The 15,645-nt window shown below is 49.4% G+C and overlaps 1 protein-coding gene across 1 annotated transcript in view; it reads right to left on the bottom strand.

Moving 5' to 3' along the window:
• EPG5 (ectopic P-granules 5 autophagy tethering factor) overlaps nucleotides 1–15,645 on the bottom strand; it is a 134,295-nt gene that overhangs the window by 50,714 nt on the left and 67,936 nt on the right. Inside the window, exons 24-28 of the mRNA XM_073589774.1 lie at nucleotides 7,574–7,697; nucleotides 7,130–7,274; nucleotides 5,257–5,431; nucleotides 4,108–4,270; nucleotides 3,878–4,020 (exon numbers count right to left, since the gene is read on the bottom strand). Coding sequence (XP_073445875.1) covers nucleotides 3,878–4,020; nucleotides 4,108–4,270; nucleotides 5,257–5,431; nucleotides 7,130–7,274; nucleotides 7,574–7,697 — 750 coding nt within the window. The remainder of the gene's footprint in view (nucleotides 1–3,877; nucleotides 4,021–4,107; nucleotides 4,271–5,256; nucleotides 5,432–7,129; nucleotides 7,275–7,573; nucleotides 7,698–15,645) is intronic.

Here is a 15,645-nt window from a genome sequence, read left to right as displayed (position 1 = left end):
ATCTTCCCCAGGACCCTCATGGCTGTCCTGAGGGATGGAAATCGTGTGATCTGTAATGATCGCACGCCCTGCTGCAGGGAAAGGATCTTGTCTTGTGGGAGAAATACCCTTGACCGACGAGTGTCGAACAGAAGGCCCAGAAACACAAGGCGTTGAGTAGGGACCAGACAGGACTTTTTCCGGTTGACGATCCACCCAAAACTGGACAGGGTGTCTAGAACGATCGCCACACTTAGGCGGGCCTGTTGAAAGGAGGGAGCCTTGATCAGGATATCGTCGAGGTACGGAAAAAGAACGAGACCTCTGATCCTCAACAAGGCCATCAACGCCGCCATAATCTTCGTGAAGACTCTGGGAGCGGTGGCGAGCCCGAAAGGAAGCGCGACGAACTGGTAATGTTCGCGGTGAATCGCAAACCGCAGGAACTTCTGATGTCCGGGAAATATGGGCACATGTAGATAGGCATCTTGGATGTCTATGGAACCCATGAATTCCTGCTCCTCCATGGAAGCAATTACCGAGCGTACAGACTCCATCCGGAAGTGGCGAAGGCGAACTCTCTTGTTGAGTAACTTGAGATCCAAAATGGGCCGAACTGCCCCGTCCTTCTTCGGCACCACAAACAGGTTTGAATAAAACCCTGTGAAGCGTTCCGATTCGGGAACGGGCACAATCACCCCGGAACTGAGAAGAGAGGCGATGGCCGAACAGAACCCCGGGACCAAGGCCGGATCCCTCGGCGGACGGGATTGGAAGAAGCGATCCCGTGGAAGAGAAATGAACTCTATTTTGTATCCTGTTGATACAACCTCTCTGACCCAAGCGTCCTCTACTGAGGCGAGCCAGACGTCGCTGAAGAAAAGAAGTCGACCTCCCAATTGGAAGGGACCCACGGGAGACCGATGGTAGTCATGCGGATGTAGACCGTCCAGATCTAGATCTGGACGGTCTTCCCTGGGAAGAGTGGGACCGCCAGGACGGAGTGGGCCTGAAGGAAACCTTCTTTCTTTCCTGACGTGCCTGTGGCCTTTGCTGGTTGGAAGGGTTTTCCTCCGTATTGAAACGGCGGAAAGTCCGAAAGGGACGAAACTGACGCCTTGGAGGAGGTCTGCGAGGCTTGGAGGGGAGAAGAGAACTCGTACCTCCGGTAGCGTCCTTAATAATCTGATCCAATTGTGATCCGAAGAGACGCACTCCCTAAAAAGGCAGATTGGTCAGAGACTTTTTAGAGGACAAGTCCGCCTGCCAGGCCTTGAGCCAAATTGTACGTCGGATTGCCACGATGTTACTTGACGCCTGAACTGCGCAAGATGCGGCATCCAGGGAGGCAGAAAGCAGATAATCCCCCGCATGGGAAATCTGATTGGCGAGATCGGCCAAATGCTCTGGTCGTGCCTTATCCAGAATGCCCTGCCGAAGGTCGTCTGCCCAAGTGGATATGGCCTTTGCTGCCCAAGAAGAAGCAAAGACTGGACATACCGCTGCTGATGCCGCTTCGAAGGCAGATTTTGCTAGAGATTCTATGATCCTATCATTAGAATCTTTTAGAGATGCCACACCTGACAGCGGAAGGACCGTATTATTAGAAAGTCTGGACACGGGAGGGTCCACCGAGGGAGAAGCGGCCCAGTTGTCCGTGAGCTCTTTAGCAAACGGGTACAGTACGCCGAGACGCTTTCCTCTTTGAAAGCGTCTGGTCGGATCGTCTCTCTCCTTTGTAAAAATCTTTCCAAACTCAGAATGGAAGGGAAACACCCTGGATGGTGTTTCCGCCCGTCTGAACGAAACCTCCTGATCTGAGGATTTCGCAGGGGCGTCAGCGATGTCAAAGGTATGGTGAATCGCGGCAATGAGGTTTTGCACCGTAACCTTCATGTTCGCATCCTGGTCCGAATCCAGCTCTAAGACCCCTTCCGATTCCGAAAGCGCTTCGCCTGACTCGGGAGAGGAGGCCCGAGAGGGAGACTGCTGGGGACTATGGGGTGAGGTAGGACGAGGGGAGGACTCCGCCTGGAGGTCCTGCCTGGGCCTCTTGCGACCGCCGCTGGCTGGCTCAGATGGGACGTCCTGAGACATGCTGGGTCCCGCCGAAGCTCCCAAGGGCAACTTGTCCAGAACAGCTACTAGGGACTGAGACACCTTGGTGAGGTCTGCCACTGACTGTGATAGAGAGGAGGCCCAGCCCGGCATGGGGGGCTCACTCACCACTGGGGCTATGGATGGCTCCTGAGCGGCGCCGGGCTGGATTGGATTGCTACAGTCCAGGCAGAGGGGAGTGGACTGACCTGAGGGAAGCTTGCGATTGCAAGAAGAGCACGCAAAGTACTTGACTAAGGTGCCAGAGGAGGCAGGGGGACGAGCGCGGTCAGACTTAGAATTAGACATACTGACGGACAGTCACTGAAGCCTTGCCGGAAGGTTGGGGGACAGGAGGCAGAGGAGGGTGTCAGTCTGCAGTATGCAGAGCTACTCACGGTCCGGTGTCCTATCGCAGCTTCCAATAAATGGAGATGCACGGTTCGTCCGGCTTGCAGGGGCACGGCTGAGGGAACAGCGTCCGGCTGACAGGCTGCGAAAATGGCGGCAGCCAGAGAGGAGCCGAGCAGGAAGCGCGCGCTTTCCTGCAGATGCAGAGGAGGGAGGTAGGCGGGGCTAGGCGCCGATGATAAAAATGGTGCCGCCCGCTAAGATGGTAGGGTGGGAGGGACGGCGCCGCCTCCGGGACGCTCAACCTGAGGGGAGAAGGCCGTGGGCGGGCTTAGAGCAGGCGGGAGGGAAGCCCGCCCGAGAATGGAGAAGGGGGGCGTGGCCGCGACGCCGGACAAGGCCCCAGATGAAGTCGGGGCCTGGATTAGAAGAGGCGGCCGCCTGTCAGCACAGGGCGGCGCGGAGGCGTCGCAGAACCGCCGCGGTGGCTGCTACTGAGGACAGCTAGGACCCGGCAGAGGGGGGGAAGAGCTGTCCGATAACCAGCCAGGGCCTAAATAGCTGCAGCGGCCGCCTGGAGGCGACGCGGAGGCGTCGCAGCACTGTCACAGCGACCGCTGCCGAAGAATCCATGGAGTGGCCTGGCGTGGAACCCACAGGGGAGAATGGGACTCAGGTCTCATACTTACCCTCCTGATCCGTTTCATCCAGCGTACTGTTTCAAGGAGAGTATCCTGCGCCTCAACCGACCGACCGGCTCTGGTAGGCGAGTGGGTGGGAGACGGGGAGCGAGGACCATCTGGAACGCCACATCCATGTTAGGGGTCTTGGTCCTGCTGTAGACTTATGATGATACGGGGTGGCAGTACACGCCGTACTCATAGTCTCTTTGTGGGACTACAGATGTGACTATTCACACTGTATCCCTCCGGAAAAACCTGAAAAGAAACGACGCACATCGAGGTAGATATGGGTCTAATCAAAGACCCGTGTCCACCTCCTACTGACACTAAGCTAAACTGAGGAACTTCCTGCCGGTCGGTGGGGTGTATACGGCGGAGGAGGGGCTAACCTTTTTTTGTGCATAGTGTCAGCCTCCTAGTGGCAGCAGCATACACCCATGGTCTCTGTGTCCCCCAATAAGGCGAACGAGAAAAGTTGTATAAACTCGCCTATTATGGTGGGATCAGTCAAGAGTCTAGCGTGAATGGGGGGTCTCTCAACTCTTCCCCCATTGATGATGTCAGGGTAGAGAAGGATCGGCCAATACTTTTGCGGTGTCTGGCTGCGTCTCTCTCACATGGGGAAGGATCTTTCTACCGACGTCCATCTTCTGTGTATGGGGGCTCTAAGGTCAGTCAGCTGCTGTAAAGCCTCACTACCATCACTGTGACACTCAGAAGACCCGTGTGCACCAACGCCGAACACTCCCCACGTTGCACCCACTCACGTGATGAAGTTCTCCAGATGAACGGCAGTTTCTATAATGTTGAGCTGAGTAGGTTTGGTGGCTTCGGCCTGTAGTTGCTTCATTTCCCTCCGCAGCACATGGAGCTGTTGGCTTATGGCTTCTTCCATCTGCATCCCTGCAAACTTAAGACAGCAGTGTTTCCATAAGAGATTATTTAAGGGAAATGGTTAAGTACCGCTGTCCTCGGCCATCTCTGAAAAACCCCTCACCTTGACCGTCATCACCGCAGGCCCGCTGCACGTCTTATTCAGATTCCCCCGGCACTCCATCTTCATCTCTATCTGCTCCTCCCGATTGACGTAAAGTTTGGGGATTGTATCGAGCATCTCGCTGTCCAGGGCCACCTGCTGGGACTCCCGCATGGAAGCCGTTCTGCAATGAAAGAGAAGGTTCACAAGTCCTGGATGGGTTCATCAATGTCCAACACTGCGAGCATTGCATGGACTGGTGCAATAAATCCTTATGGTGCCCCCTAGTGGCAACATGGAGCCAACACATCATCGTTATCTTATATTGTCTATAGGGGTTATCAGTCATTGTGGAGGGGGAGGAGGCGAGTTGAGACATCAGCTATTGTTAATTGTGGATCCTGCGTTATCTAATGTATATAGAGGTGTTATCAGTCATTACACAGGAGGAGGAGGTGATCTGTGACATCACCTATTGTGAATGGTGGAGCCTGTGTCATCTACCATATATAGAAGAGTTATCAGTCATTGTACAGGAGGAGGAGGTGATCTGTGACATCATCTATTGTGAATGGTGGAGCCTGTGTCATCTACTGTATATAGAGGTGTTATCAGTCATTGTACAGGAGGAGGAGGTGAGCTGTGACATCTCCTATTGTGAATGGTGGAGCCTGTGTCATCTACTGTATATAGAGGTTATCAGTAATTGTACAGGAGGAGGAGGTGATTTGTGACATCATCTATTGTGAATGGTGGATCCTGTGTTATCTACCATATATAGAAGAGTTATCAGTCATTGTACAGGAGTGGGAGGAGGTGAGCTGTGACATCATCTACTGTATTGTGAATGGTGGATCCTGTGTCATCTACCATATATAGAAGAGTTATTAGTCATTGTACAGGAGTGGGAGGAGGTGAGCTGTGACATCATCTATTGTGAATGGTGGATCCTCTGATCACAACACTATATACAGTAGTTAACAATGGACCCACCATTCACAGGTGATGATCACAGCTCACCTTCCCCACTTCCCTGCACAATGACCTTTGCCCAGATGAGAGCATAATGACCACAATAAAGCTATTAAATCAAACTGAGCTACATAAAAAAATGGTATTTAAAGTGTCAGCATTGAAAGACCCCTACAGACATAACACGGTGGCCCTTACTTGGCATGTTGCTGCAGGACAGTCAGATCTTTGTGCACAAGCTTCATGGCATCCTGAGTGTTGATGTAACATGAGGTTGGAATGACGGAAACAGGAGGCTTCATAAGCTGCAGGGTGATGCCGGGACAGGGTGCAGGATGCTTCTTCAAGTTCAGAATGATTCTTTCTTTAGCAACTAATGTGATAAATGTGATAATTTGGGCTCAAATTGGATTAGAATCAGAAATAAAAATAAAGGGAAACTATCAGCAAGTTCTTGCTATGTAATCTGAAATCAGCATGAGGTAGGGACAGAGAGCCTTATTCCATGGATGTGTCACTTATTACGATCTGTGGGCTGTAGCTTCAATAAAATCAGAGTTTTATCACCAGGAGATTATCACTACAAGATCAGGTCTCACATGAAGCCAGTCAGGCTGATCTGTACAACCCCGCCCACACCACTGATTGGCAGCTTGCTGACAATACGCAGTGTACACAGGAAGTGGCCAATCAGTGGTGTGGGCGGGGTTATATACATCTCAGCATTCAGAGCTCTGCTACATTTGCAGCAGAGAAAAGAGGGATTCTATTAAAACTGCACCAAGCAGCCCAGTAAGGCCTGTTTCACACTTCCGTTTTTGTGTCCGCCAAACGGATCCGTTTCCGTTTTTTTGACGGAAACTGATGCAAACGGATCCGTTTTTTTAAAAACGGATCCGTTTTTTTGACGGATCCGCGGTAACCGTAATGGAAGTCTATGGGACAAAAAAAACGGATCCTGCAAAAAATGGCGGATCCGTTTTTTTACGGAAAACAACGGATTTTGACGGATTTGAAAAAACGGAAGTGTGAAACAGGCCTTAGTGACACATTGCCGGAATCAGGGTCTCGGTCTCTACATCATGCAGCTCTCAGAATACATAGCAAAGGGCCACTGACAGATTCCCTTTAACTGATGACTAATAACAGCTTGCATTATGTATACGGAGCGCCATATTAATCACCGTCATGGAAAAACAGAGATGCAACATTACTTATTCAGAACATGTGGAGTCCATGAGCTGGAAATCCCATCATATCTAGAACAAGACCCAGCTCGCACATGCAGTTTTTTGGTGCATGTTGTTTTCTTTTTTCAGTCGCATCCAGGAGTGGATGTAAGACTGGAGCTACACGGCTATATGTGCCGAGCGCCGGGAAACCTCTATGTGCGATTATTTTAGAGCACACAGTTTGCAGCTACATCAAACAAGCGCCCAGCGACAGGGAATCCAACATATATAGTGGTAACATTTGCAATTCTGTGTCACAGTCTTGGTAGGTTGCAATGGAACACCATTGGAAATCATTAAGTGCGATGTCACGATGCAAAATTTGTCGCCGTATAGCCCTAGTCTTACGGTAGGGTCACACGGTCATTTTCTCCACATCCGATCATCCTAATCAGACTTTGATTAGAGCGGCATCAGTTTTTCTCGGACGTGGAGAACAGAAGACAGAAACAAAAGTTGTTTCTCCTCCTTTACCATTCTGTCGGTCCATAAATATAGGACTGTACTCGGATGTCATCCGAGTGCAGTCCGATTCTTCCACAGGACCCAAAGATTTTGATCCGACATGCAGATGAAAATTGGATGTGTATTTGGTCTGAAGACAAAACTGTCCCCATTTAATATCATCCGCGAAAACCACACATAGCATGTGTCCGGAAAATTTGGTCGTGTGCACGTGTCCTTACAGAAATGGGAAAGATAAGGGAAAGACTTATTAATAACTGCACGCGGGATTCTAGTCCATATGGGTCTGTTACACCCCGGACGCTGGATAGTCTCAGCCCCAAAAAGTGTGAAGGGCAGGGCGCATGACGGGTGCCCAATGTACGTTGTAGTACCTGCTGCTGGGGACGGTATGTCCAAAGTGACGGTTGGAGTCAGCAAACTCGTGTCCATCTCTACCTTGATTTGGTTCCAGCCATTTACACATTCCTGAATTTCAAATATGATCCGCTCCATGTTAATAAACTCCATCCAGAGATTCTAGGGAAAGAGAACAAAAGCGGGATACAAAGAAATAAACAAGATATCGTGTTTTATTGGTTTGCCATTATGGGTGCTGCAGCTCAACTCCCAATGAAGTGAACGGCCAATATGCAGCGTACGGAGGGGCGCGATCCCAGCTCTGCACATTGTATGTGGTTGCAAACAACTGATTATTGGGGCAAAGTACCGCATGAACCCCCCAATGATCTCATACTGATAGACCATCAATATCAACCTCCTGGACGATCCCATGGATCTTTCTGGTTGTAGAAGATTCTCTTTAAATCTTCTCTCACCTGCTCATTTCTCAAGATCTTAGCCAGTCGGTGCGGGTCATACTGCTTGGGGAGGGATGGAATATACACTTCTCCTTTCTGCAGCTTGTCATCGTCCAGCCAAACAATGAAAACGTTAAATAACCTATACAAAAAATACATACAATTAAAAAAACCGGTCTGGAAATCTGAGCTCCATCATTAATAATTGTCAATCATGTAACCCTTCCGGAACTCCTTGGAGAATGATTAAAATGGGGGCTTGCTTCTCTATAAATCACAGTTTCCAGACGGGACAGTCTCAGGCCGCAACATCATTTTGGACCAATATATTGACTTATTTAGACATTTGGTGCAGTCCATGATATTGGTTAAAAAAAGAAAGCAAACATCTAATTCACAGCCTGAAGAACAAGAAGAAGATCAGGATAAAGGTGATGCCATAGTCCTCCTAAATACAACTGACTGCACTGAAGAAAGACACCGACAGTTGACGGACATATAACACTACACCAAACTGGGTGATGATCCAACTCCATAATATATGAGGTAGTAGAATAGTCATCAGAGGTCTGGGTACAGATTCCACAAACCTTCCAGACTTCAGACCTGAGAATCCCAGGATAGGAATGTTCTACATACTTCCCAAGATCCATAAACCAGCTAACCCAAAAGAGGATAATCATCTCAGGGTGGGTAGAAAATGTCCTTAAAAGGCTGGTAAGGAAGACAAGCAGCTATTTACAGGACACCACGGACCTTTTGAAAAAGCTATCTACAATAGGTCCTCTCCCCAAGGGTGCCATCTCAGCTACCATGGATCTGGAATCCTTATATTAAAACATCCCACATGAAGATGGACTAACCTCCATCCAAATAGTTCTTGAACTTAATGGGATCCCTTCTGAGTCTGTATTAATATTCACCAGATTTATCCTCACATATAACTTTTTCTCTTTCAGGGAGGAGCGATCTCTACAATGCACCGGGACTGCTATGGGCAACACAAGGGCACCTCAGTATACGAACATTTTCAGGGCTAAACTACAAAATGACTTTTTAGCATCCTGCCCCAACAAATCCTTGGCTTATATCCGTTACATCGATAACATCTTAATAATCTGAACAAGAACTTCTTAAAATTCCATGACAAATTCAATACATTTCATCCCACCATAAACTTGACACTGAACCACTCAAAAACAGAAATCAACTTCCTGGATACCACCATTAAAATTCAACATGGTTCAATCCAGACATCGGTGTATCGGAAACTGACCATCCCGCATACCACCTCATTACAAAGTCCATGGTCTACAGCCAGGCCCTTAGATATAATCATATCTGTTCAAGCTCGACGGACAGGGATAAACACTTAAAGGTGTCTTCCCATCTCCAGGATCCAATCCCAGTATGTAGTAGGTGTAATAATAATAATATTAGCACATATCTCCAATTAGAAATGTAGTATAGTTTGTCTGATTCGATAGGAGGTCACTTTCCTCATGTGCAGGCATTGCAGGACCTTAGGTATCCATGGTTATGATCACTGATATTGTGACAGCTAGTTGCTAGTGGTCGTAACCTTGGATACCTAAGGTCCTGCAATGCCTGCACATGATGAAAGAGACCTAGCGAATCAGACAAACTATACTACATTTCTAATTGGAGGAATTTTCTAATATTTTTATTATTACAACTACTATACAGTGGGATAGGATCTTGGAGATGGGAATAACCCTTTAACTCATCTTAAAAAGACATTTTTAAACCAAGGCTACCACCCCACCTTTATTGATGACCACTGATGATCAGATCATTAGTCACAAGGGTCCCTAGAATCAATTACCGTACTTCAATACGCTAAAAAGAAAATAATCGTGTATGTCTGGTGGTGACCTACAGCCCACAACTTGAGGTACTGAGAAAAACTGCTATAAAACTTCAGCACATCCTACACAAGGATATTTATCCTAAAAGAGACTTGGATTACCAAACCAGAGTATAATACAATAGACAAAAAAATTTTTATTAATCACATAACATAACAAAAGGTAATACATGAAAAAGTTGAAAGGTTTGAGGCAATGGCACATGGTGTCAAGCAGCTACACATCCTCAGGAATGGTAACAGGCATGGGAAATTCAGACAAATCAATGATATTATAAGGGCCTCACAAAGGAAGGATTTTTGGTACTCACCGTAAAATCTCTTTCTTGGAGCCTTCAATGGGGGACACAGGTAACCATGGGTGTATGCTGCTGTCGCTAGGAGACTGACACTATGCAAATAAAGTAAAAACTGGCTCCTCCTCCGTAGCATACACCCACTGACAGGCAGAAAGTACCTCAGTTAAGTGTTAAAGCAGTAGGAGAAGCAACCAACAAACTCCACATATGTACCGACTCAACAACCAAGGCACGTAGGCCCAAAGCCAGTACAAACAAATAGTGAGGGTGCTGTGTCCCCCAATGAAGGCTCCAAGAAAGAGATTTTACGGTGAGTACCAAAAATCCTTCTTTCTCTATCGCTTCAATGGGGGACACAGGTAACCATGGGACGTCCTAAAGCAGTCCCCAAGGGTGGGAATGGAAGGAATGTGAAAACCTCAAAAAGAGGAAAAACTCCTCCAAAACATTCAGATACAAACCAGGCAGGCCTAAATGCATGTGCACTAATACAGGGTGCAGCTGACCCAAGTAAAATGGCAGCTGCACAGGTGCATAAATACCAAATGAAACAGCCAGCCTACAATCAGGGATTGGCCGTGTGGTACACCAGTGCAGAAGAAATAATCCGCATGTGGCAGTGTTCACACAGGGAATGCAAGGCTTCTGGCTAACAACCTCTTAGTAACACCATATAGGGGGGCTGCCCAGTGCCAACTAGAATGCATCCCGTGTGAACAGAGGCCACAAGTTTGCAGAACCATTTGGGCCCAACTTGCACCCTGAAAGAAATATAAAAAGTGCACAAAAAACATATCCTCGAAAACATTCAGCTTCCGTATTAAGGCTGGCTGTTTCATTTGGTATTTATGCACCTGTGCAGCTGCCATTTTACTTGGGTCAGCTGCACCCTGTATTAGTGCACATGCATTTAGGCCTGTCTGGTTTGTATCTGAATGTTTTGGAGGATTTTTTTTTCCTCTTTTTGAGGTTTTCATGTTAGAGTAGGACTGGCAAGTGTAGGGAACTTTGACGCAGTTTGCCAGCTTCCGTATTAAGGCCTTAATATCAACCAATACCTTACATATATTGATATGTTTTTTGTGCACTTTTTATATTTCTTTCAGGGTGCAGTTGGGCCCAAATGATTCTGTAAACTTGTGGCCTCTGTTCACACGGGATGCATTCTAGTTGGCACTGGGCAGCCCCCCTATACGGTGTTACTAAGAGGTTGTTAGCCAGAAGCCTTGCATTCCCTGTGTGAACACTGCCACATGCAGATTATTTCTTCTGCACTGGTGTATCACACGGCCAATCCCCGATTGTAGGCTGGCTGTTTCATTTGGTATTTATGCACCTGTGCAGCTGCCATTTTACTTGGGTCCGCTGCACCCTGTATTAGTGCACATGCATTTAGGCCTGTCTGGTTTGTATGGGAACGGAAGGAATGCAGAGAAAAAAAGGACTGAGGCCGGCCGGTGCGTAACCGCCGCCTGTAGCACCTTTCCTTCCTAGGCCTGCATCGGACTAGACATAAGTATGAACTTTGTAAGACTTTGCCATAACATGCAAATATGACTAGGACGCGGCCCTGCATCCTCTAAAGCCGAGGCCTAGCAAGAAACTGCCCCAGGATTTATCCAGAGTATGGACCGGAGAGAGGCAAGAAGGATCTAGAGAAGGAAGGACAATGTCTGCAATAATGTGGAATGAAAAAGAAACAGAGGCCGGCAGGATAATGCTGCCAACTCAGAACTCCCCTGATATCTCCTCTTGTAGCCAATAAGGCTAATGGATCCAAATAGTAGTACTTACGCCACCTGAATCAGATCTTCAGAAACTGTCGTAGAAACTTGAGGATGCAGGTTTTCTCGCCCAAAGCATGGCCAGAATGACCTGATGGGAAAAACTCCAGTCCCTTTCAGAAGTAGGCTTCAAGGCCATGGCGTTAAACTTAAACGACTGTGAAACTGTGGCGGAAGAGAGGCCTTGCGGAAGAATATCCAGACAGTCTGGAAAGCCCCAGGAGGCGTCCATGGGCATGTACGCCAGCTCCAGGTACCAGGTCTGACTTAACAGCCTGTAGTTGTCAGGACTACTGGAAACCCTTCTGACTGATTTTTTTTTTTTTTACTCTTGTGATTAAGGGAAGAGGAGGGACAGAAGAGGCATCTGAAACTGGGACCACGGAATCACAAGTGCGTTGCAGCCGACATCCATCGGATCCTGGAACCTGGTAACGTACCGGGGAACCTTTGGTTCGTTCGAGAAGTCATTAGGTGGGCATCCGGAATACCCTACCTCCGACAAGGCGGTGTTGAGAAACTACTTGCCTGACGCTATCCCCCGATGATACAAAAAAATCGGCTTCCTAGTAGTCTACCCCTGGAATGTGGACGGCTGATATGGCGGGGACATGGTCGTCTGCCCAACGCAGGATCATTGCTCTCTCTACCCTGATCCGTGAGTTGTGAGTCCCACCTTGGTGGCTTATGTTCCAAAGACATACTGATAGGGAATTTAGATTGTGAGCCTCATCGGGGACAGCGATGTGTGCAAACTGTAAAGCGCTGCGGAATATGGGAATATGCCTGCGCCATACATACATAAATACTATTATTATTACTACTATGCAAGCCACAGCTGTGACAAAGTCCGACTGACTGCGGACTGGCTTGCCTGCGAGGAGAGACTGCCAGCGGAGGAGGGCAAGAAGAATTGCCTTGATCTCCAAGAGACAGATGGGGAGGAGGGTCTCATGAACATTCCAGCGACCTTGCGCTGCTAGAATGAAGAAGCCTGCTCCCCAACCCTGAAGACAGGCATCGATGTTGATGATCTGCCAACAGGGCGGGAGAAAAGACCTCCTGTGCAGGGCAGAGACGGACAGTGTCCATGAAGAGAGGGATTGCTTCGCATTGAGACGTAAAAGCACTGGCCGATCCAGGGAACAGTCCAGGGAAAAAAATTCTCTTGTCCCAGGTAGGCCGGAGGGCCAACTGAAGAGGGCGGGTGTGAAACTGGGCATAAGACACCGTTTCTATGACCGCCGCCCTGACCTCTGTTAAGACCGTGGTAGCGGATGCCAGGCTGAACTGGAGTGCCGTGAACTGGTAAAGATGGTCCTGTATCACAAAACCGAAGGAACCTTCGATGCCGTACACAATAGAAATGTGCAGGAAAGCATTCTGAATGTCCACAGAGTAAAGTAAGTCCCCCTGCTCCATGGAGGGGAACACCGAGCGCAAGGACTACATTCTGAAAAGGCGAATCCGAAGGTGGCAATTCAACTGCTCGAGGTCAAAGATCGGGGAGAAACGTCTTTTTTCGGGAGCACGAAGAGGTTCGAGTAGAAACCAGAAAACCGTTCGTGCCAAGGAACGGGTACAATGACACCTGAGCTTAGGAAGGGACGAGACAGCTAGGAGAACCCATGAGAGGGTTGAATTGGCGGGAAGGAGAATGTCTTCCTGGGGGCAAAGAAAATTCCATCTTGTAGCCGTGTGTAACGATTTCCGTAACCCAGGCGTCGTCAACCGCCGACAACCAAGTCTCCGTGAAAAGAAGAAACCTGCCTTCCACCCTGGAAAGAATCCCAGGTAGGGATGGCCCATCATTAGAGAAGAATCTGTGATAGGGGGATCTGGAGGACTTAGAGACGGGTCCTAGGCCTTCAGTGAGGAATAGCTTGAAGGAAGGTTTCCTTCTTTCCCCTTGTGCAGGAGAACGGTGTAAGGAACCGCCAGAGGAAAGGCAGAGAGGTACTTTCACCTCTGGTGGAGTCAGAAGAGATCTGGACCAGCATGGTCCAAAAGAGCTAGATCTGATAGCTCCTCTGTAGGAACCGCCGCGATAATACCCCAGCGAAGAATCCTGGCCCAGGGCGATATGGCTTTCAGCACTCAAGTAGAGGCGAAATTAGGTCAGAGAGAAGTGCATGACACCTCTAAGGCAGATACAGTTGAGGCCACAACTGTCTGTCCGTAACGTCCTTGAGAAATGCCGCATCAGGGCTGGACAGAACAGTCTGAGAGGTTAAGCGTGAAAAAAGGCGGATCCACCTTACGGGGATCGGACCAAATGCTGACAAGGTCTGAACTAAAAAAGGTCTAGAATGTCCAGAAGTTTTCGTCCCGGGAAGAGTTTGCCGAGAAGTTCCCAGTGTCTAGAGGTGGTAGCCTCAAACTCTTTAGGAAAAAATGCTGGAGGGACGTTTCACCATCTGAATGAAACGGAGATGTCCTGAGCAGCCGCATGCTCCACTTTTACTTCGAGAGTTTGAACAATAGCCGAAATAAGGCTATCTACCAAGTCCCGCGTCCTAGAAGTCTGATCCACCTCCGAGTCAGACTCTGACTGAAAAGCTACATCCGACCCGAGGAGGGGGAACGGGTAGAGAGGGGTATTTTGGATGCCGTAGAGGGGCCTGGTGAACTGGATGAAGAGCTAGACAGAGTCCGCTTCCTAATTCCTTCTCCTGATCTGTCCCTGTGAAGGTCGTGGTCGGGTGCATGCGAATCACCATGGGAGGTGTTCGGGGCACTGGTGGCGGCAGACAGATGCGGCATACATTCCAGGACCTGTACCAGGGACTGTGAATTTTCTAGTCAGGTCCGTTACGGACTGAGAAATGGCAACAGCCCACTCTGGAGGGAGGGCAGTGCTTTCATCCTGAAAATTGAATCTACTGTCCGGCTGGAGACCGGCTGGGACATGGCAACAGCCCACTCTGGAGGGAGGGGAGTGCCGTCCTCCAGGCAGATGCCGAGGGACCTGGTCTCACTTCCCTTGTTCCATACCAGATATGTCCTTGTGGACATCTCAGACAGGTGTGTGCGATTCACCATAAAAGGTGTTCGGAGCACTGGTGGCAGCAGACTGATGCAAAAGGCGCTCCAGGACCTGGGTCGTGGACTATGAAACCTTTGTCAGGTCGGATAATGACTGAGACATGGCAGCAGCCCACTCCGGAGAGGGGCGAGTGCTCTCGACCTGGACGTTAGAGGACTGCTATAGGGCAGACACAGTGGAAAAGCTGCAGTACGGGCAAAAACAATGCAGACTGGTCAAGAGGCTACTGCTGTTATACAGATGGTGGCCAAGGGCGAAACGAAGACTGCTGCCGGGGATAGATAAGTCCCTATAAGGTAGAAAAAAAAAGGCAACCAGCCTGGGCTGCTCCTACCTGAACCCGAGATGGCGCTGTCGCTGCTCAGGCTGCAGTGTCTTCCAGATCCGGTGCCGGATAGAGAGAGATGGATGCCTGCTGAGCCCACTGGAGATGCACAAATCTTTGTCTGCTGCTACAGACAGAGACACACTGCCTGCTGTGCCCTCTGGGTCCTGCGGCAGATGGTGACAGACAGTGCACAATTCCACAGTGCATGATGCCAAACTAGCTGGCCTTGAGACGCTATACTGGGGTCGAGTCTCGGGTGACAGGGAGAGAGGGCTAGAGAGGCCCACTCACTGACTAAAGAAAAAAAAACAAAAATAAAAAAGAAGGCCAACAGGAGAGGGCGTGTCTAAGCCCAAGGCACACGCCGATTGGCCTGGTAATGCACCAGTAGTGACCAGACCTGCCAGGGAGAGACAGGTACAGCGCCATGCTGCGGAGCAGTGGGCGTGATCCGGCCGGAGCTGCGGTGGGAGTCGTGTCCTGGACGTAGCCAGTATTATCTGACCCAGCGCCGCCTCCCCTCGGGCACGAAAGAGTGCGAAAGATGAAGCCGCGGCCTGATAGGCTGACAAGCGGAGGAGGCATGTGCGACCTGCAAACGGCCCAATCGCCGGCACCGGGGATGACGCGCAGAAGAAGGGGGGCCCCGTGGTGGAAAAGAGCGAGATAATAGGATGGCACGCCAAGGGGCGTGTCCGGCATAGAAGATGGCTAGGAAAACTAAACACGCCAAGCGGGGGGCGTG

This window comes from Dendrobates tinctorius, unplaced genomic scaffold (assembly GCF_039654945.1).
Source record: "Dendrobates tinctorius isolate UK_male_01 unplaced genomic scaffold, ASM3965494v1 ptg000113l, whole genome shotgun sequence".
In the NCBI taxonomy this organism is placed as follows: domain Eukaryota; kingdom Metazoa; phylum Chordata; class Amphibia; order Anura; family Dendrobatidae; genus Dendrobates; species Dendrobates tinctorius.
This window is presented reverse-complemented; position numbering and strand designations above follow the sequence as displayed.